This window comes from Paroedura picta, chromosome 11 (genome assembly GCF_049243985.1).
Source record: "Paroedura picta isolate Pp20150507F chromosome 11, Ppicta_v3.0, whole genome shotgun sequence".
Lineage (NCBI taxonomy): Eukaryota > Metazoa > Chordata > Lepidosauria > Squamata > Gekkonidae > Paroedura > Paroedura picta.
Window position 1 is genome coordinate 11,009,060 of NC_135379.1, and position 22,247 is coordinate 11,031,306.

At 47.4% G+C, this 22,247-nt stretch overlaps 1 protein-coding gene across 4 annotated transcripts in view; it reads right to left on the reverse strand.

The window, feature by feature from the left end:
* Nucleotides 1–20,513, reverse strand: part of CREM (cAMP responsive element modulator) — a 35,637-nt gene extending 15,124 nt beyond the window's left edge. For 2 of the 4 annotated variants that reach the window (XM_077302796.1, XM_077302795.1), the window contains exons 1-6: nucleotides 15,335–15,461; nucleotides 12,750–12,873; nucleotides 5,631–5,777; nucleotides 3,473–3,570; nucleotides 3,220–3,362; nucleotides 688–876 (exon numbers count right to left, since the gene is read on the reverse strand). In XM_077302796.1, coding sequence (XP_077158911.1) covers nucleotides 688–876; nucleotides 3,220–3,362; nucleotides 3,473–3,570; nucleotides 5,631–5,777; nucleotides 12,750–12,873; nucleotides 15,335–15,378 — 745 coding nt within the window. In that variant the 5' untranslated portion in view covers nucleotides 15,379–15,461. Of the gene's footprint in view, nucleotides 1–687; nucleotides 877–3,219; nucleotides 3,363–3,472; nucleotides 3,571–5,630; nucleotides 5,778–12,749; nucleotides 12,874–15,334; nucleotides 15,462–20,323 lie in introns of those variants that run through there. The other 2 variants (XM_077302797.1, XM_077302798.1) reach the window with 2 other exon arrangements.
* Nucleotides 20,514–22,247: the final 1,734 nt, after the last annotated feature.

The following is a 22,247-nucleotide window of genomic DNA, read 5'->3' on the forward strand; positions in this document are numbered from 1 at the left end:
CACCAGGGGTAGTCGGCCCTCCAGATGTCCATGGACTACAATTCCCAGGAGCCCCCTGCCAGAGTTTGCTGGCAGGGGGCTCCTGGGAATTGTAGTCCATGGACATCTGGAGGGCCGCAGTTTGACTACCCCTGAGTTACACTGTTAAAACTACTGAGATCAATGAGCTTTGTTGTTGTTAGGTGCGAAGTCGTGTCCGACCCATCGCGACCCCATGGACAATGATCCTCCAGGCCTTCCTGTCCTCTACCGTTCCCCGGAGTCCATTTAAGCTTACACCTACTGCTTCAGTGACTCCATCCAGCCACCTCATTCTCGGTTGTCCCCTTCTTCTTTTGCCCTCGATCGCTCCCAGCATTAGGCTCTTCTCCAGGGAGTCCTCCCTTCTCATGAGGTGGCCAAAGCATTTGAGTTTCATCTTCAGGACCTGGCCTTCTAAGGAGCAGTCAGGGTTGATCTCCTCTAGGACTGACCGGTTTGTTCGCCTTGCAGTCCAAGGGACTTGCAAGAGTCTTCTCCAGCAGCAGAGTTCAAAAGCCTCAATTCTTTGACGCTCGGCCTTCCTGATGGTCCAACTTTCACAGCCATAATGAGCTCAGAAGGGTGTAACTATCCTTAGGATTGCCCTGTGAATTGCCAACATCACAAGGAAAACATGCTTCAAGGGCTGGGGGGGGGGGGGGTTACCTTGGACAACAACTTGACTCCCAGGTACAAAGAACTGTTGTGTGCCATCGGGTGTTTGAGCTGCATATTGGACAATAGTCGCACCAGGCTGAGGAGCTCCTGAGTTTGTCATGGTTAATGTTTGCAACCCCTGGACGCCATCGGATGTTGGATTCGAGATCTGGATTGCTCCACCCTGGGCTATAGCAACTGAACAAAAGCAAAAGGAAAGTCAGGCCACAGACACAAGAGTCCAATACAGGTTCCAAGGCATCTAGCCAGGGTGTCCAGATAAGCAGCCACAGCCATGTTAGTCTACAGCACCAGGATGAAAAAGAAGAGTCGGTTCTTATAGGCCACTTTTCTCTACCCGAAGGAGGCTCAAAGCGGCTTACAGTCGCCTTCCTTTTCCTCTCCCTGCAACAGACACCCTGTGAGGTGGGTGAGGCTGAGAGAGCCCTGATATTACTGAAGAAGAAGAAGAGTTGGTTCTTATATGCTGCTTTTCTCTACCTGAAGGAGTCTCAAAGCAGCTTAAATTTGCCTTCCCTTTCTCCACAACAGACACCCTGTGGGGTGGGTGAGGCTGAGAAAGCCCTGATATTCCTGCTCGGTCAGAACAGCTTTATCAGTGCCGTAGCGAGCCCAAGTTCATCCAGCTGGCTGCATGTGGAGGAGGAGCGGGGAATCAAACCCGGCACGCCAGATTAGAGTTCTGCAATCCTAACCACTACGCCAAGCTGGCTCTCAAATGAAATTTGAGTCCAGTAGCATCTTAGAGACCCAACCCATTTTCCCAAGCTGTAAGCTTTTGCGAGTCAAAGCTCACTTGGTCAGATACCCTGGAAAATGCTGTTGGTCTCTAAGGGGCTACTAGACTTGAATTTCCGTCCAGAGCACATTTGTGTGCCTTGAGGGTGCCTCCGAAGTGCCACCAGATTTTATTATTTCAATGCTGCTTGGAGGGGCTGAGGCTCCATCTCCCAGTCTACTGCCCTTACAAGACAGGCTTACAGATCCAATTACACCTGATATGGAGGGCAGACTCAAATTACCTGCCCTAAGAGGAGGTCACCTGTTGCATGTCTATCAAGCTCTGCCCTGTGTATGCCTCCTTCCAGGCTTCTAGGGGTAAAAGTAAAGCATGGCTCCAACGCGACCTCAGAAAAACAGAATGCTTCAAATGCCAGAAGACTGGGACGCGATGCTCAATCCCTACCATCACTTTTCCAGGAACTGGGCTACATTTCTGCAATAAGGGCACAGCACTACCCTGGGAAAGTGGTGGGAATAACCAGAGCAATGATATCCAAACTTATGAGAGAAAAGCCAAACTGGAGCCTGCTGTTGCAGTAGTTAACCTGGGAACTTTCCAACCAGCAAGCATCCTGAGGCTTGTACTGAGCTTTTAAGAAATGTTCACAGATTAAAGTTCCCTCTTGTTAGAGCTGCAGCCCAGAAATGGCTGCAGTCCTTTCTCCAAAATCAGGGTCAGAAGGCGGCAATAGGGAAAATCTGTCCCAGCATAGGGCCCTGAATTGTGGGGTCCTACAGGAAGCCATCCTTTTCTCAATGCTAGTTAATATTTATATACGCCAGAGTTTTGGGTTGGACAACATAAATACTGTTTGTGTTTTAAGACAGATAGGTGAAAGCGTGTGCAATTTTTCCCCCATTTTTATTTTTTTTTTCCAGTTTGGGTATTTTGAATCAAAAGGAATTTGGGGTTTCCTGAAAAATCTTAGATCCCAAAACAGGCACAGTATTTGGAACTGGGATTCAAATTAATCTAAATTTTGGCAGTCCAACAGACCCAAGAAGAAAAAACAAGGGTGGGGGTTTGCACACCAGAAGCTACACCTGCATGCAGCACTCTGTTCCCCATGGGCACAGCTGAGGCAGAGGGGAACTCTCAGTTCTTGCTTCCCCAGTCGATCCCGGGCTGACTTCTCTGGCAGCCTGGTTTAAACTGACCTGCAGGAGCAGCGAGCCAGCCTCAAACCGAACTGGCAGGGCTCTGCCTTCTGCAGCCTCTTTAAAGTTTTAAGGGACTGCAGTAGAAGCCTTAGAAACAGCTCCTGCTTCTTGCTGCTTTCAGCTCTATCAGTAATCCTCAAATATAACTGGGATTTTCTCAGTTTCTTGCAGGGGTAGTCAACCTGTGGTCCTCCAGATGTCCATGGACTACAATTCCCATGACCCCCTGCCAGCGTTTGCTGGCAGGGGCTCATGGGAAATGTAGTCCATGGACATTTGGAGGACCACAGGTTGACTACCCCTGCTTTAAACAATATTTTTGGTTTTCCTGAGAAAACCCAGATACAGATGGGCTTGCGTAGACCCAAATGCCCACCCCTTCACAGAAGTGAGTCACTGTGGGCCTGTTTAGCTGCCAAATTCAGTCCCACTTAAGCGAATACAAGCTTTGATGCAAAACTTCCCATCCTCTTCCTTTGTCTTCTCCCCAACAGTTCCAAGTTTCAAAATCGCATTAAAGGTCGTTTTGAAGAGCAAAAGAACTGAACGATTGCTCTGTTAAGGTGGGATACATACTGTATTGTCCAGTGCTAGTCTGGTAAAGGCTGGTTGGCACTGCCATGGCAGGAATGCCAGAGGGTGCTCCTTCTTCCTCTGGCTTTCCTTCTTCAATCTTGGTGACACCAGGTGCATCAGAAGAAAGATCATTCAGAATTTTCCTAATGCAAAGACAGACAGGCACCTGTTCAAGACTGCTAAAGAGTGACTGGTTTTTAATCAGAAAGCAAAGGCTGACTCAGTCCCTCCCCCACCCAACTGTGGAGCTTACCTGTATGAAGGCCTCCTTGAGAGTATTTCCCCACGCTTCTGAGAATCGATTACAGCCTCCGATTCTGGGGAGTCATCTGCATTTGTAGCAGATGTTACCTATAATAAGAACAAAGCTGAGGACGTTTATGTCCAAGTCATGCCTACAGTATAAATGGGATGCAGCTCTAGAGGTTCTTCTATCAGAACTCTGCATCATTGTGGTCCAAACCCGAGTACAGAATTCCCAGCTTCTAATATTAATGACCTCCCCTGCAGCTATGTCAGAAAGTAGTTTGCAATTTTAAAAGTGCAACTACTACGTGAACGATAAAGTGTAGCAATAACATCTAATGGTACATTCAGGATGCTGGTAACGTCAGCTTTCACCCCGACACCAGATCATGGCTGCAGGTCAACAAGGCACAGCAACTTCCCTGTTGTTCCTCCTCTGCATGTACCCAAGGTATCTGTTTTCCTTTGCAAAATAATGTGTTTAGTGCTGCTTGCTAGATCCTGCACAACAGAAGATTCAGGAAGTCCCGGGTGCACAGTCTAGCATCTCTAGTTAAAGGATCTCAGGTAACAGGTGAGTTAGACAGACCAGAAGTCTGATTCAGTATGTTTCACATGATCAGAATGGGTACAGGAAATGAATATAAGAAAGACAATTTGCTTGAAACATTTTTGTTGACTTCCTACTCAACTTGGCCTCCAGGCAAGGGAATAATCAAAAACATTAAAGCCAATTTTAAAATACAGATGTTGATATCCTGCCACTGGCAAAAGACAGTGATGTAGAGCAGGGGTAGTCAACCTGTGGTCCTCCAGATGTCCATGGACTACAATTCCCATGAGCCCCTGCCAGCAAACGCCAGCAAACGCTGGCAGGGGCTAATGGGAATTGTAGTCCATGGACATCTGGAGGACCACAGGTTGACTACCCCTGATGTAGAGGAGCAAACATATCTCCATAGGAAGAGAATTCCACAATTTTGGTGCCCTTTTTGGGAGAGGGGGAGGCAGTCTGACATCCATCTCTTCTCAGATGAATGGAGCACCCAAAACAGGGCCCTTGAAGATAACTGCAGAGATTAGGCAGATTCATATGGGAGTAAGCAGCCCTTAAGAGATGCTGGTTCCAAGACACATAGGCCTTAAAAAGTCAATATCAGCGCCCTGAATTGGGCTTGAAACAGTGTAAGCAGAACAAGACTAGAACGACATGCACCCTATGACTAGTTAGCATTCGGGCTACAACATTGTCTACCAGATGTAGCTTTCAAGGGAAGCCCTCCCCACGGGGAATGGCAGTAGTCTAATCTAAATGTTACCAGGGCAAGATCTTTTCTGGCTGGGAAAGTGAAACTGACTAAGGCTGCTCCTTGCCACCATCTATAATCCAATGAAAAGAACTACACCGTTGGATTTCCGAATGTTACAGATAAGAGAAAAACGAAATCAGCAGGCCAAAATGATGTCTCAAAGCCACTCTTGTTTGGTGTATAAATCATATAATTTCTGGGCAATCAGAACGGGCTTCTGGGTATATTTTCCCCAGTTTTCAAATACTTCTTCAATGATTGCCACTGGAGAGTCTGTAATCCATTTAACAGTATCTATCGGCTGTAAGCTCTCTATTTTGAAGCAATCTTACTCCTACATGGCACCTGCCCAAGATTCTCTAATAAAAGGTATACAGCATCAAATATCCTTAATCACATTTCTGACTGTGAAAAATTCATTTAAAAAAAAATGATGAGATACTGAGAATTCAGTTTTTGTTTTATATGCCTATGCTTGGTAGTTTTCACAGCATGGTCAACGAGCCATGCAGTCTTCTAGGCCTGCTTAATATCTGAATTACCTTGTGCTATGAGATCATTCTAAAAGGGGTGGGGGAGTGGAACACATGGGGAAAGGACACGCCCCCCAAAGCTATATTTATATTATTTATATACTGCCTACACAATGTGCCTTGACACAATCAAGAAAGCAAACACAAGACATTAATGCACGCCTCCTGCCGCCAACCAGCAAAATGTTAGTCTGGCAACAACCGGCCCTTGACATTTAAGTACAACGGATTCTTTTGTCCGCTGCTGGGACAACGCTGAGAAGCCCAAGATGCTGTGAAGGTTAAGCAAAGCCTGGAGAGAAATACGGAAGAGATGACTAACCTGAACAGATTGCAGCTGCGGTGACTGAATGACTGAAGGCTGAGTGGCTTGAATCACTCCCTGCACATGGACTGTTTGACCAGAAGGCAACTGCACTACAGTTACGGTGGGGGAGCCTCTTCCGGTGGCTGATCCAGCGACCGACACCTGGGAACGGAGAGAGCGCAAAAATGTAAGTTTGCATAAGCGTTTGGAAGCCGATAGGAACAACCGGAGCAAGAGATACACTGTTTTCTAACAGGATAAAACTCATCACCACTTACACTGAGAACGGATTTGGGCCTTTTGCTGTAACTGTGGACAGCAGATGGGAGGATAATGCATACTTGAGCATCCTGGTGATATAACTGAACGTCAGCCTATTTATGGTCAAGAATGGCCCAAAGGTCTCAGCATCTCACATAGATGTCTACGTGAGCCAGCTTGGTGTAGTGGTTAGGAGTGCAGACTTCTAATCTGGCAGGCCAGGTTCGATTCTGCGCTCCCCCACATGCAACCAGCTGGGTGGCCTTGGGCTCGCCACGGCACTGATAAAACTGTTCTGATCGAGCAGTGATATCAGGGCTCTCTCACCTCACCCACCCCACAGGGTGTCTGTTGTGGGGAGAGGAATGGGAAGGCAACTGTAAGAAGCTTTGAGCCTCCTTCGGGTAGAGAAAAGCGGCATATAAGAACCAACTCTTCTTCTATGTCTGCCCATGTTTAAAAAAAAAAAATCAGGATGATTTCCTAAAAATATGTTGGTCAGGAATATGCTTCACAGGAGAAAGAAAAGCAACCATTTGTAGAGGGTTTTTCACGCTCTCAGTTCCATACGAGTTCCCTGTTCTCGAGGCCTTGAGAACGGTCTGATCTTTCTTATCTAGGATGGCTGGAAATCAACAGAACAACAGCTCCCACATTACAGGGATAAAATGGTGACCACTTATTAGCTCACGCCTGAGATCACGAGACACGAGGGATTTACAGAAACATGTGGTTTGCATTCCCACACATCGTCACACTGAACACAAAGGAAAACTGAGTCACGCATAGAGTAATGGGAAGGAGCCCCTAACTCTGATGCTAGAGATACTGAGTTCTTTAAAATTCAGAGATGGCTTGCCCAGTTCAAGAGGATACTGGCACATTACACTCATTAGGCATATTAATTGTCCATTATAATATTTCAGTCATTCCCTTTTGCCTCGTTCCAGAAAACCAGCGTATTAGGCTGCAAACCTAGAAACAATTTCCTGGGAACAAGCCCCATTGAAGAAAATGGGATTTACTTTAGGATTTCTCCCTTACACTTCTCATTTAACAGACAGAGGGACAGAAGTTTCAGAACTGGAGTAACCCCTCCAGGGCCTGGAGTAATCCTTGGGGTTACTAGCAACCCCAGCTGAGAATGACTGCTCCTTTGGGAGGGGGGGGGGAGACCTCTGCATCCCTTGCAAGAGGACAGACTCTGCCCAGCCTTGTTCCGGGCCTAGCAGAGGTAGCTACAAGGCTTGTCTTGGTTCCGGCTGCAGAGGCTTCTGTTTGTTTCTGGGATGGAAGCGGAGGAGGAATAAATCAAGCTTATTTAGCCTCCAGCAAGCTTTCCGAAATGCTGATCGGTGGTACAGGACTTAACACGCTGCGACTGAGCGCTGGCTGGAGCACCAACGGAAGGGTTGGCAGCTGCAGAGTGGGAAGCCCTTGGAGATTTGGGGGGTGGAGCCTGAGAAGGGCAGGTTAGGGGAGGGACTCCAATGGGGAAAAATGCCACAGAGTCCACATTCCAAAGTGGCCATTCCCCCCCCCCCCAGTTGAACTTATCTCTTTCACCTGGAAATCACTTGTAATTTCAAGAGATCTCCAGCCACCACCTGGACGTTGGCAACCCTACTGAGGTGGATGGGAGGAGACTCACTGTGCTTTAGAATCGTCTTTTGACAATGGCTAGATAGGGTTGCCAACTCTGGGTTGGGAAATGCCTGGAAATTTGTGTGGGGGGGGAGGCTACAGAAGGCAAACAGCTCGACAGGTTTGTAATTCTACCCTCTGCCCTCCAAAGCTGCTCTTTTATCCAGGGGAACTAATCTCCATACTACAGATCTAATTTGGGTAAAACTCCCGGCACCGCCTGGAGGTTGGTAACCCTACTGACATGCTCAGTGGAAACCCTCAGAGTCATGATTAGTGCAATAGGTTGTGTCATCTCCAATAAGACAAGCACAGTGAGACAAGGTCATACCAATGTGACCAATATAAGGAAAACCAAAAAGAAAAAAAAATCAATATATTTGTTCTATATATTAATTTCACAAAGTCAGGGCATCCACGAAGGCCAGTTTCATGTCACAGGTACCAATGTCTCTGCTACTTAAATTCATACTTACAACTACATAAGTCCAAAAACCTATCCTTATCCATTGTTGTTCCTCTATATATTTGTGAAACAGCCTAGGGGGTGGACGTGTCTGGTTGTCCAAGTTAGAATAGGGCCAATCAGGATGCAGCCAGCTTTGCCCTGATTGGCCCTGCCCCTGCAGCTCCCACCCTCCGTCCCTGGACTCTAGTCTCTTTGCTCTCAGACACTTCAGTGCCTGGAGCCAGCAGCAGGTAAGGGGAGAGGCCCTGGGCAAAGAGTCCTGGTAGAGGGCTTGCTAATGGGGGCCTCTTGGCCTGCTGACTGCCTGCTAAGGAGCTCTGTCCTGGCCCTGCTAACAAGCTGCCCAGCCCCCACCCGCCCCACTTGATCTGGCTGTGAGCTGCGACCCAAAGCCACCTTAAGCTGCCTGCCCAGGGGAGGGGACCCTTTCAAGGCCCATTCTTAGGAACGGGCTTTGAAGCTAGTATGAGAATATTTTCGCCCTGGGATGGGACCTCCACTAGCCCTTGGTCTTCCGTCTGCTGCTCTTCCAAGAATGAACAATATTATTTATTTGCTTTTACATTGTTTCAACTTATAACCACCACAGGATTCTAGGGATGCTTTTGTTTTCTCACCTTTTCTAATTGCTATATTGTAACACTGCTCTGTTTCCGAGTCCCTAAATTACCAGGGCATTCTCACATTCATAGCTGTTTGCTGGATTAGTCATGTCCTGATTGCAGCGGCCCAGACAAAGCTGACGTCAGTAAAGAGGGGAGTCGGCTATGAGGCTGGCATTTGAACGCTTGCACAGACTCTCGGTTGCTAGAAGCAGACAATCCGCAGAACAATTCGGCAACCGGGGAAGCCAGGGTTTTATAGCTCTGTACGGAGTCATGCCAGAAACGGGCAGACGCGCAGGGGCAGCTTGGGTCAGGACCGGTTTGCTTCAGAGAATATGGGTATTCTGTCTCCCGCAGGACATGTTCAGTCTTCCAGGCTGGCTGGTACTTAACATTCAAAGCTGTCCCATTCAAGAGACAAAGAATGCATTTAGAAGTACGTCAGACCCAGCTGCTAAGGTGTTTGTTTTAAGACTAGGAAGCAGACAAAAAACCAAAAGGTTGCATGGCATGCTCTCCAAGAACAACAGTCGCGGCAATGTTTAGAAAACACTTTGGAGCCTCGAAAGAAATGAATGGAGATCATTTCAGAGGGGAACCAGGTTGGTCTGCAGTCAAACAGCTGGAGCAGAGCATAGACGCACCTTCCAGACCCACACGACATTCAGGGCATGATAAGTTTCCAAGAGCCCAAACTCTCTGCATCGGATAGATATGAGTAAGAACGGCGATCCCAGAGTTCTTATATTCCAGTAGGGAGGTGAGTGGGGTACGGTAAAGATGCAATCAGAGGAGAAATGCTTGGGGGCAGAAAATTAGCATCTGTAATGAGATAAGAATCCTGTCCTCGCATTCAGCTCTTCCCTGCTTGTAAAGCACCAGTTTTAGGCCAACAACAGAATGACCTGGATGATTAAAATAATCTCCCGTTGGTTTCTGAGCGCTGTGGTTTTTAACATCCGTTTATTCTTTTGTGTCCCGCCTGACCTGCTTGCCCGATGTAGGGCACTGCAGACACTTGAGGGCACCGATCCAGCATTACTTATCTCTTTCTTATTTATCATGTAGCCTGGGTGTGGTAGAGCCAGGAGAGCCTAAGATCCTCTGGCAGCCAGGCAAGAGACATTCGGAGGAAGGTTGCCATTGCCTGCCTCAGATTAACGACCCTAGTGATCTTTAGAGGTCTTCCGTCTAAATACTAGCCACGGACAACCTTGCTTAGCTTCCGCGATCGGGCTTGCCTAGGCTATCAGGGTGCTGAGCAAGTGAATGGACCCGAGATGGTACGGCTGATGGTTTAGGTCCTGCAACTGTGTTGTCAAAGTGGATACGGGGACACGGTTGGCAACTTGGTTTGTTGCAGGTTCTGGTTCTGGAGGCTGTGTGTCGACGTTTAGAAGGGCACCACTGTGAGTGCGAAGTGGTTGAAGGTTAAAGGTAAAGGTATCCCCTGTGCAAGCACCGAGTCATGTCTGACCCTTGGGGTGACGCCCTCCAGCGTTTTCATGGCAGACTCAATACGGGGTGGTTTGCCAGTGCCTTCCCCAGTCATTACCGTTTACCCCCCAGCAAGCTGGGCACTCATTTTACCGACCTCAGAAGGATGGAAGGCTGACTCAACCTTGAGCCGGCTGCTGGGATCGAACTCCCAGCCTCATGGACGGGCAGAGCTTTCAGACTGCATATCAGCTGCCTTACCACTCTGCGCCACATGAAATATATAATAGGAACGGTCTGGGCGCTGACTAAAATCAGAACTATGCAGTCACACAGAGTGCTTAAGTATAATTAAGGGTACACTATGTTATGTCAGAGAGCCTCTTGTGGAGCAGAGTGATAACGCAGCAGACATGCAGTCTGAAGCTGTCTGCCCATGAGGCTGGGAGTTTGATCCCAGCAGTCGGCTCAAGCTTGACTCAGCCTTCCATCCTTCCGAGGTCGATAAAATGAGAACCCAGTTTGCTGGGGGGTAAACAGTAATGACTGGGGAAGGCACTGGCAAATTACCCTGTATTGAATCTGCCATGAAAACACTGCAGGGTGTCAACCCAGGGGTCAGACATGACTCGGTGCTTGCACAGGGGATACCTTTACTATAGAAAGAGCTGTGCCCCTAGCTGCATTACCCACAAGTACCATTAACTCTATTATGCAATGTGGGCTATTTGAATTTCCTTCAATGTGGACTCCACATGGATAGCTCAGGCAAGCCCAAGCATTTGGAAGGGTGACCTCCAAAAACCACCTGAGCTGTTCCACCACCAAACGTCTTTTGCCTGGCAGGAGATTACACTTTTCTCGTGGTTTCCCTGCTGCTGCCTTGACAGATGTGGTTCTTCTTCTCTTAAGAATACAATGAGAGTTGATTCACCATTTTCACCCCTTGGACCATCATCCTCATAGTCCTTCCCTTCTTTTTCTCTCACCATACAGCCTTCTTACATTATTGGCTACCAAGACCCTGGGATGTTGGTATTCTGGTACATAGAGAAATGCAAGCCAAATGGTCAGCCACTAAACTCAATGTTTTGATTTCGATATATTTTTTTAAAAAATGACTACAATCTAGCAAGGAAGTCTCATGTGGAAGACGTCTTTCCTAATGCCGGCTAAGAACGGCAAAGAGCCAGATCTGCACTTTAACCTACCTAGATAATGACTGAATTGCGGGTGCCCTGATTTTCAACCGGCCAGTTAAATAGTCAACTCAGGAAGCCATCCCATTAGGTATAATTGTCAGATAGAATTCTGACCTCTGGAAAGGCTTATAAATAATTTGCCTGACCGCTGGTTATTTACCAGTGCTGAATTAGCTAGTTTCTGAGCAATGCAAAAGGAGAGCAAAAGTAGACTTCGCACCTTACAAACTCTCTTTTTGCAGGGCAGCACAGCCAACTTTTTAGCAAGAATCTAACAGAGGCGGTGCGATACTATAGTCTTGTCATTTTTGGTCAAGGCTGAGCTGCATCACAAGAGACCTGACTAGAATAATATTCACTTCCCTGAATTATTCATATTTGCCTCCCACACTCTCCAAGCAGCTCAGGGCTATGTACATGGGATTCGCGCTTTGTTCGCCAAGCAACTGTGACAAAGTTGAGCTGCATGACGTGACTAGCTCAAGCCCACGGCGAAAGGAAAAATCCGAAAACCAGTTTGTGTGATAGAAGTCCATTACATGTTGCTGGCCTACTGCATTTAAGTCTGCGGGCCAGCCCTAGAGCCATGTAATGGTGACAGCACTGGTGCATTTAACTTCTTTTATATCACATTTGTTTCCCCCTGTGGGGATCCAAAGTGGCTTACAATATTTTCCTCCCAACAAATTGGTGAGAGGAGTTAGTGCAGTGGTCCCCAACCCCCGGTCTGGGGACCGGTTCCGGTCCGCGGATCTTCCCTGGCTGCTGCCTCGGGGGCTGCCCTGCCACTCTGCCGCCAGCTCACCTTTGGTGCTCTCCAGCGGTCGCCATGGCTGGGGCTCCCCCTCGGTGTGGCACTGCACAGCTGCTGCTGGCAGCGCCCCCAGTTGGCAGCAAGAAGTCAGAGGCGCCAGTGGGAAAGCAAGTGGAGCAGGGGCTCAGGTGGCAGTGGCAGCATCCCTCGGCAAACTAACCCCCCCCCCGGGCCTCAGTAAAATTGACAAGCGTTGACCGGTCCCCGGTGATTAAAAAGGTTGGGGACCACTGAGTTAGTGTACATGTGTATGTGTGAGAGCGAGCAAGTGAGTGAGTAAAAGACGGACAGACTGACTAAGAAGCCCATGGGTAGCCCAACTGTGGCTCTCAAGATGTCCATGGACTACAATTCCCTTGACTACAACTCCATGCTGGCAGCAGCTCATGGGAATTGTAGTCCATGGACATCTGGAGAGCCACAGTTTGGCCACCCCTGAACTAGCCCAAGATCTCCCAACAGGCCTCCTTGGCAGAGTGGGGATTTGAGTTTAAGTCTTCCAGATCCTAATCCAGTAACCCAATCATTATGCTACATTGGAGGACTTGGAGACTACAGTTCAAACAACCACTCTTCCATGAACCACACTGGATGATGCAAGATTTTTAAAAGGTAGAGAGAGACCAATTAAACTGTTTAATTGATGCACAGTATCTAGCTATTGTTGTTGTTTTTTTAAATAAATATTGCATTGAAAGTTACCTGAGCTATAGCAGAAATCTGACCTTGGCCAGACAGAGATTGTATATTAGCAGAATCACTTTCTGCCACAGAATCTGCTGCATTGCCATCCTGATGCGATTCCCCTGCTTCCATGGTCATTTGCCTGAAATCAAGACAAGGGAGAAAAAGGTATTGATAGAACGTGAACCGATTCACACCTTTTCATGTGACCTTAACATTTTCTCTTGTGTCAACAACTTAGCCCCTAGTACGTGCACGAATATCACCTTCCTCACCCCTTTAGAATACCCTTCCTCTGCTTTACGTTCTACAGCCAAGGCCTTGCTTTGTGTGCCTTTTTCAGGAGCAAGATCCGGTTCTCATGAAAGGATACTTCCAAAAGAACTGACCTAATTGTGGAATACTCTCCTTAAGCAGAACAAATTTAGAGTCCAGGGGCACCTGGAAGACCAAGGAAGTTTTATTCAAGGTATAAGCTTTCATGTGCCTGCACACTTCCTCAGATACAATGTGTGTGTGCACATGAAAGCTCATGCCTTGCATAAGACCTGGCTGGTCTTAAAGGTGCTGCTAGAGTCTAAATTTGTTATGCTGCTTCAGACCAACATGGCTGTGCGCTTGAATCACTCTACTTGAGAACACTCATGGGACAGACTCTTTCCTTTCTGTCCTTGTTTTAATAACTTCAGGCAACAACCACAAAAAGTTGTTCAGTATGTTTGATTAAATTACGGGATATTCTTTTTGTAAACAGTATGTTTTATTATATTTTCCGTAGCTTGTACGCTGCTTGAGTTATGCGTAGTTAAAGAGATCTGTATTATTGTGAGGGTTTTAAGGGGGAATTTTAATGTTTTAATGTATTGATTTGTATGAAATGTTGTAAATCGCCGTGAGCTGGTCCTCCAAGTGCAGCGGTTATACAAATCTAATAAATAAGAATAATAAATAATGAAATATATAATAGGAAGAGTCTGGTTGCTGACTAAAATCAAAACTACGCAGTCATACAGAGCGCTTAAGTATAATTAAGGGTACACTATGTCATGTCAGAGAGCCTCTTGTGGTGCAGTGGTAAAGCAGCAAACATGCAGTCTGAAAGCTCTGCCCATGAGGCTGGGAGTTTGATCCCAGCAGCCGGCTCAAGGTTGACTCAGCCTTCCATCCTTCTGAGGTTGGTAAAATGAGTACCCAGCTTGCTGGGGGTAAATGGTAATGACTGGGGAAGGCACTGGCAAACCACCCCGTATTGAGTCTGCCATGAAAACGCTGGAGGGTGTCAACCCAAGGGTCAGACATGACTCGGTGCTTGCACAGGGGATACCTTTACCTTTATGTCATGTCAGAGTAAATGACACCCTCACACCCCACCAGGATGGCATTAAGTAATGGGAAAGAGATGGTAGACCTTGTACAAAGCCATGCTCACTGTAAGAAGCCGGCCTGTAAGCTGCAAGGCTTACTGGACAAGCAACCAGTGCAGTCCTTTGGCATCGGGCATCGGGGTTGGCATCAGTTTTAGGAATACCAGTGAAGCAGCGCACAATCCAAGGAGTGTACCCCACCATCCACTGCAACATCCTAGAGGACACTAAAGGAAAGTTTTCAAATTAACCTGCTGAAAATGCACACCAAAACAAGTCCTATTCAAAGAATGTATAGTCTCAATCGCTCAGTTCCTTTGCATACCATAGCCCTTGTACAGTACAGTTTCTGTACCTACAGGCCGCACAATTCCCAGCCTAAACTTCTCTTGATGCCCAAAGAAAATCCGTGCTCTCTTTTCTCCAGCAGAAAAGCTGGTTGGATCCAACCCCATAAGCTCATTCTTTTAGGCCATATTCTGCAACGCAGCACAATGCTACAGTTACACAGCTGTTCATATTCCACATTGGTAAATTTGCCATTTGCATCTTTAAATCTCTACAGCAGAGGTAGTCAACCTGTGGTCCTCCAGATGTTAATGGACTACAATTCCCATGAGCCCCTGCCAGCAAACGCTGGCAGGGGCTCATGGGAATTGTAGTCCATTAACATCTGGAGGACCACAGGTTGACTACCCCTGCCCTACAGGGCTCCTACTGATTTGTTTTTGTAAACTGAAACAACTATCCAGGAGCATATTTAGTTCACCTCAAGATAAAAGAGGTTGCATTTCCTGTCTGCCAAACACCTTAAGAAAACAACGGGCAAGCCACAGAGCTGTCATTATCTCAACAAAAAAGGGTGATGAAAACACACATATGCAGATCGCCAGCACAGACGGAATCGGCTTGCCAGGAGTGTGCCCATGATAACTTGCTCTTACAATTTATGATTTGTTTTAAAAAAGAGCCCCCAAAGGTACCCCATCCCTAAGTAATAACCAAAATTTGCCGCCTAATTCCAAAACACAGCAAAGGTCGCATTCAAGATGTTGAACGGTCCCAAGCGGATAAGAGCAAATAACCTTGTTGTAATTTTGTTGCAGGATCTAAACTTTCATGTGCTTAGTTACACGCCAGAGGAGAACAAGTACCCGAACCGTCCACCCTGTAAGAATAGAACATACTGAAGTAATGCAGAACCCAGATTTGATTGCCGGCTAAGGGTGCGATTACTACCTTATGTTAATTCTTGCATGCTGTTTTTTGCCACACTTGCTCATTATGTCGGATGTGTTTATAAAAGGACTTCCTCCTTCTTCGGACCACGCTCCCTCTGAGGGAACCTTTCAGTGAAGTGGAGTTCAGCTTGTGACGTCATAATTGCCACCATGGCAACCAACACCCACAGTGTTACCAACACAGTACAGAAGGTTCACTAGAGAATGGTGAAGAGTTATGGGGGGGGGGGGGGCTGGGAGCCTTCATTCTTACACGCATACAAAAGGTTTCGAGGACTACGATGGGAGCATTAGCGCTTCAAAACAGCAAGGGGGGGGGAGGGAAGGCATTTCAGTCATAGCTCTGAATGGAAGGTATTACGTGTCAAGATCTGTAAAGACGTCAAGGTGCGACAAAGCTGGTTGCACAACCTATGCAGTGCTGATGCCACACGGGGCGTGGTCCAGTTTGTGGTGACTGGGCTTCAAGGCTGAAGTTCTCTAAATGTTCTACCTTTCACGGAACCCTTTTGAAAGATTTGCCCCTGAGGCATACGGCATCCCATGTTGCAAACCGCTGTAGCGCATTTTCCAGGCCTGCTTTGTCAGAGGAACAGAAGAAAGCATGCCCTGGGACAGCCTTTCCCTACAACTGCTCTGCAGAAAAGTGGTTGCACTGAGCAAACTGTGTTTGGTATTTAAAAGTCCAGGTCCCCACTTTTCGGTGCTAACAGGTTAATATTTTAAATACACTGTAAAATGCTGACTTTTCTTTGCCCTGTAACATAAATACTTTAAAAAACCCCAAAATTAAGCTCAGAGTAGTTGCTTCCTATGAGCCTCTTGTGGCGCAGAGTGGTAAGGCAGCAGACATGCAGTCTGAAACTCTGCCCATGAGGCTGGGAGTTCAATCCCAGCAGCCGGCTCAAGGTTGACTCAGCCTTCCATCCTTCCGAGGTCGGTAAAATGAGTACCCAGCTTGCTGGGGGGTAAACAGTAATGACTGGGGAAGGAAATAGCAAACCACCCTGTAGTGAGTATATATATATTGTGTATAAAATAGTAAATTGTGTATATGACTACAGAATAATGACAAACAGACAGCACATATTTAGAAGGATTATGATACAGAAGAAAAGGCTCCAAGCTTGGAAAAATGAAACTTTATTTTGATAAGGTTTCCCAATCCGAGTCTGCACACAGCTTTGTACTTCAGAATACATACAGAGGCCCTTGTTTTATACAGTAGGAACCTGAATTCGATGCAAACATTTAATAACCAGCTGTTTAACTAAACCCTCCAAACACATAGCAGCATGCTGGTCACTTAATAAAAAAAGGAACTTAAAAAAAAAAGGCGTTATTCAGGAAGTACCAACTTCTGCAAAATTACGTTTACTTGTACTTATAGTGTACTGGAAAGACCAACAACTCCTGAAGCGCAGTTTCATCTTTGTACATCTGCATCAAGTAAAGCTGTTCTTCCTCATTATGACAACCCAATTTTACAAAGAGTTTGAAATCAAGATTCAGAGCTACTGCATTTTATGAACATGTACTTTGAATCCTGAGCTGCTCTGATGCAGGTGATGTGGAGAGGCACGTTATGATCTGGGAAACATCAACATTCCTGATCTGAATAGGCTATAATTGTTCCACCTAGGGCAAGTTTGGCTGGGAAATGCATGGATCACTATCTGCAGAAAATAAACGATCCTTCCGTAACTTTGGCTTAGGGTGCCATAATTACGCGCTCATGCAACACCAATATTGTAATCTGCTGTTAAATACAGAGAAATTTATCAAACAGTGGTTATTACACTTTCTAATTTAAAAAAAATCTAACTAAGAAAAAACAGACTCTATCGTGCAGACTCTAGGGCAGCCTTTTTCAAACATTTGACTGTGAGGGGAAGGGGGGGGCTCTGAAATAGTTGTTCAGACTTCGAGAAGCCCCGGATGTGATGTCAGCTGGCCACGCCTCCCTGCCACGCCACCCAGAAATGACATATCAGTAGAAATGACATCACCACCTGCATTAACAGGCAGTCTTGAGGACTTGGGGGGAGGGAAGGAGGAAGTTTTAGGTAGTAGGCGTACAGGGTCTGCCCCCCCCCCAGGCACAGATACCACAAGAAAACTCATGCTCTGGAGGGGGGGGGCAATGGAAGCAGCTAGTTCCCTAAGCTTGTGGCTGAATTCATTAAGGCTGGAAGAGAAAAGCCTCTCTGGAACTCCTGCGGACCCCCCAGGGTTTCCCAGACCCCTAGTCAGCAATTCCTGCTCTAGGGTGATATTTTTCTTGGACTAGAAATGTCCTCTGGAAAAACGTACAACTTCCAGGATATGCATTCTATGCTCACCATGAGCACAGAGTACTAGAGTTCTGTATATTCTCAGCTCTCAAACACTTTAGTTGTCCTTTGTCACAAAAACAAATGGGAAGATAATTTGGCTCCTGTCACCCAAAACAGAACCAAGGACTGGTCTACAGTTCTACCACCCCACTCCTGGAAGACCAGTAGTATAGGCGTATCAGCCCACCTCCGCGTGAATTCTGCCACTGCAGTACAGCTGCTGCCTTCCCCTGTGTCTATACTCCGATTCTGAGAGCAGCACCTGTTTTAGATACTAGTTTGTGTAAATCTTCTAGAAACAGTAATAATATACTCACACAAAATGATTCTGCGTAACTTGAGAGCTAAAAATCTAAGAATCTTTAAAAATTCTGCAGCCATAGTAGCCTTGCGTGAGGAGTTGGTTGTACAGAATAAGGAGAAAAACTTCATTATTACAAGTGGACAAGGAGCACCCTTTTTAACACCCTTTACCCCATTCATAAGAGCCTCTTGTGGCGCAGAGTGGTAAGGCAGCCGCCTGAAAGCTTTGCCCATGAGGTTGGGAGTTCAATCCCAGCAGCCGGCTCAAGGTTGACTCAGCCTTCCATCCTTCCGAGGTCGGTAAAATGAGTACCCAGCTTGCTGGGGGGTAAATGGTAATGACTGGGGAAGGCACTGGCAAACCACCCCGTATTGAGTCTGCCATGAAAACACTAGAGGGCGTCACCCCAAGGGTCAGACATGACTCGGTGCTTGCACAGGGGATACCTTTACCTTTACCCCATTCATAGCACTGCTTAAAGAGCTGGGGGAGGGTTAATACTACACTTTTCACTACCTGAAGGAGTCTCAAAGCAGCTTACAAACACCTATCCCTTCCTCTCCCCACAACAGATGTCCTGTGAAGCAGGTGGGGCTGAGAGAGCTCTAACTGCTCTGTACAAGCAGCTCTAAGAGCAGGGGTAATCAACCTGTGGTCCTCCAGATGTCCATGGACTACGATTCCCGTGAGCCCCTGCCAGTATTTGCCGGCAGGGGCTCATGGGAATTGTAGTCCATGGACATCTGGAGGACCACAGGTTGACTACCCCTGTCTAAGAGCACTGTGACTAACCCAAGGTCCCAAAGCTGGCTGCATCTGGAGTCGAGAATCATCAAACTCGGAAAGCAATACTAAGGTAAACATGAGATTAATTTTACTGACAGTGACTTCTTTATAAAATTGCTGGGGGAAAAACAATCATTTGAGATTAAGGCTGCAACCGCACATGGGAATAATCTCAGTGAACACTGCAGCACTTGCTTCTGAGTAGACATGCCTAGAACTGCATCATAAATGGCTTCTACAAGCAAGAGTGCTGAGCGTCTCTGTGTCTTGAGAGCCTTCAGAGGACTCCACCAATGAGTTTGTTTTATATTCTACATGCCAATCTTGTATCTTCGTTATCATGAGCACACCTATAATGTGAGGCTTTGATACCATAACTTGCTCAAGTCCTGTACCAAAGCTGTAACTACACCCTGCAGTTCCAGAGAACACCAGTTCCTGAGCCACACCTGTGATGGAATTTGTAGCACTGACAAGCACCCTAACCCAGGGCTTGTCTCCTACCATGTCTGGATCCTGCAGTGATCTTATGTCTCCCCCTCAACTAACACTGAAAAGGCCACAGGAAGACGTAATCAAGTCCCCTTCCATTAGACTAGACCTCACCAGAAACCCCCTTTTTGAGCACATTATAAGAATCAATTTCTTTTACAGGCAGAGGGAAACCCACATTTTTGGACAACAAAGGCCAAGTAAAACACAGATATTGATCCTTGTCCAGCAGCACATTAGAGAATAACCAAAGTTGCTAAGAATGAGCTTTTGAGAGTCAAAGCTCCCTTTGTACTAGGGAAGCCAGCCTCCAGGATCCCCTGGAATTACAGCTCATCTCCAGACTACAAACATCAGGAGGAAATGGATGCTTTGGAGCATTGTCTCTGCCTGGCTACCTTCTCAACCCCCCCAAGCCCCTCTTCCATGCCCTCCTGCAATCTTCCTGGCTGTCTTTCTCAACCCCTCCAAGCCCCTCTTCCATGCCCTCCTGCAATCTTCCTGGCTGCCTCTCTCAACCCCTCCAAGCCCCTCTTCCATGCCCTCCTGCAATCTGCCTGGCTGCCTTTCTCAACCCCACCCCCCAAGCCCCTCTTCCCTGCCCTCCTGCAATCTGCCTGGCTGCCTTTCTCAACTCCACCCCCCAAGCCCCTCTTCCCTGCCCTCCTGCAATCTGCCAGGCTGCCTTTCTCAACCCCTCCAAGCCCCTCTTCCATGCTCTCCTGCAACCTGCCTGGCTACCTTCTGAAGCCGCCGCCCAGCCCCTCCTCGCTGCTCTCTGCACCCTTCCTTGCGGCTCTTCCTGCTCCCCCCAGCCCCACGTGCACTCGCCGCAATCCAGAAAACGGCGGCGGCGGCCTCGGCGCCAGATCCCTAAAGGCCGGCCGGTCCATGCAGACACGCCAGAAGCGGGACAGGGGAGGAGGCAGGGCGGCGAAAGAAAAGGCCACTCTGTCCATGCTCAGGAGCACCATCGCGAGCCCTGCGCGGGGCGGCGTAGGGAAGGAGGGAGGGGAGCCCAGCCGCCGCGCGCGCTCCCGCCTTGTCCCCGCCCCCTCTCGCGACTCACCGGAGTACGTGGCGCCCTCGTCACAGGGCAAGGATGGGGGGGAAGGCGGGATTGGGCCGGCCGAGAGCCGCGCGTCGCCCCACGTCAGCCGTGATGCCGCAGCGCCGTCACCGCGGGAGGCGCCGAGGAAATGGCGGCCTGCGCCGCGCCTTCCTGGCTCACCTGGGAGGAGGAGCGAGAGGGGCAGAGGGGCGGGGCCCCGCGCGGCTGGGCCCAACGGCCGCCGCGCGAGCCAACCGCCGCGCCGCTCTGATTGGCCGGCCCGGGAGGGGCGGGGCGGGGCAGCCAAAGGCGGCCTCTTGTTGGGACCTGCCACCCCCGAGCCCAGCGAGGCTCCCTCTCAGATGAAGAGGCGGGTTGGCTGCTGGGCTGGTTTATTGATTTCTGCATTTATATCCCGCTTTCGCTGGAGGCTCACTCAGGGCGCTCGCCTGAGCTATAGTGAGTGAGTGAATGTATGTGTACATACCCCTATAATACAGATGTATACATATAATATGTATACAGATTCTATATACATATTATTCTACTAAAATCCAGGACAATGATAGGAGACCTGAACAGTTCGTATTCTCCCAGCACTAACGTTTAGTGTAATAATATACGAGAAGTACACTCAATGATATGATGTGATTATATTTTAAAGTATGTTATATTGCTATGCTTTATTTCAATTCTTGTATATTATTACACTAAGGGTTAGGACTGAGAGAAGAAATATTAGAAGAGCTGGGTTTTGTCCCCCGCATTGTCCTACTGAGAGTAATCTCGCAGCACCTTACGATCACCTTCCCTTCCTGTCCTCACAGTAGACGTCCCATGAGATAGGAGTTTTAAGAGCTGTGACAGAACTGCTCTGTGAGATCAGTTTTAACTGGACTCTGACTAGCCCAAGGTCACCCACTTGGCTGCACGTGGAGGAATGGGATTGAACCCGGTTCTCCAGATTAGAGGCCGCTGCTGTTAGCTACTATGCCATGCTGGCTCTCGGTATCTCTTTATTCATACAATTTTTGTATTCATACAAAAAACAGTCATTCTGCACAGTTCTTCTAAATCCAAAACAGATGGGGGAGAGGTTAGTCATACAATACAATCTTCAGTAATTGCAGGCGGGTGGGTTCAAACAAAAGCAAGCCTTTTACTTAAAAACAAGTCCTTGACTTGCAAAGGCTTATACCCTAGAAAGCCAGTTGATCGCCTAAGGTTCTACTTATCTCAAATCTGACTGTTGTATCACAGACCAAGATGAGCAGTCTTGTTAATATAGATCCTCTACACTGGACAAAAAGGTTAGTCTCCACAACAAAGAATATAAATGAATACAAGTCTGCCATTAGAAACCATGGTATTAAACCGGGGGCTATTTTCTTCTAGAATATTCAGTTGCTGACCTATTAGCAGGAATTCTCTTACAAAGGAATTTCACAGTGGAACTAGGAAGAAAAAGAAATACCACTGAAGAGCAATAGATAATGAAGCTGAAGACAATGTATACTTGTGGAATGAATAGAGACCAGAGTTTCCTGTCTCATTACCTTCACACCTACTACAGTTCTGCATATCACATGTGATTCAATCAAGCCTACCTCTGAAACAGTTACACCTTTCTCAACCCACAAACCAGTGCATTTAGAAGGAGGTAATTAGTACAGCCCTTCCTCCAAGTGAATGCAGAGTTATGGCTTTGCATCCGATAAAAGGGGCATGAAAACTTACAGTAATATTGTTTGTAGATTTTCTTGTGATTGGAAATGACTACATTTTTCACTCCTTTGGACAGGGAGAGTTACAGCTGAATACCCTACCATGATTCATCAAGAAATCCCTCCTTCAGTCTGTTTGTAATTCTTATTATAAAATTTTCTACTCAGTAAATGTTCCCTGCACATCTCTGACAAAAGGAGAGCAGCTCACAAGTTTG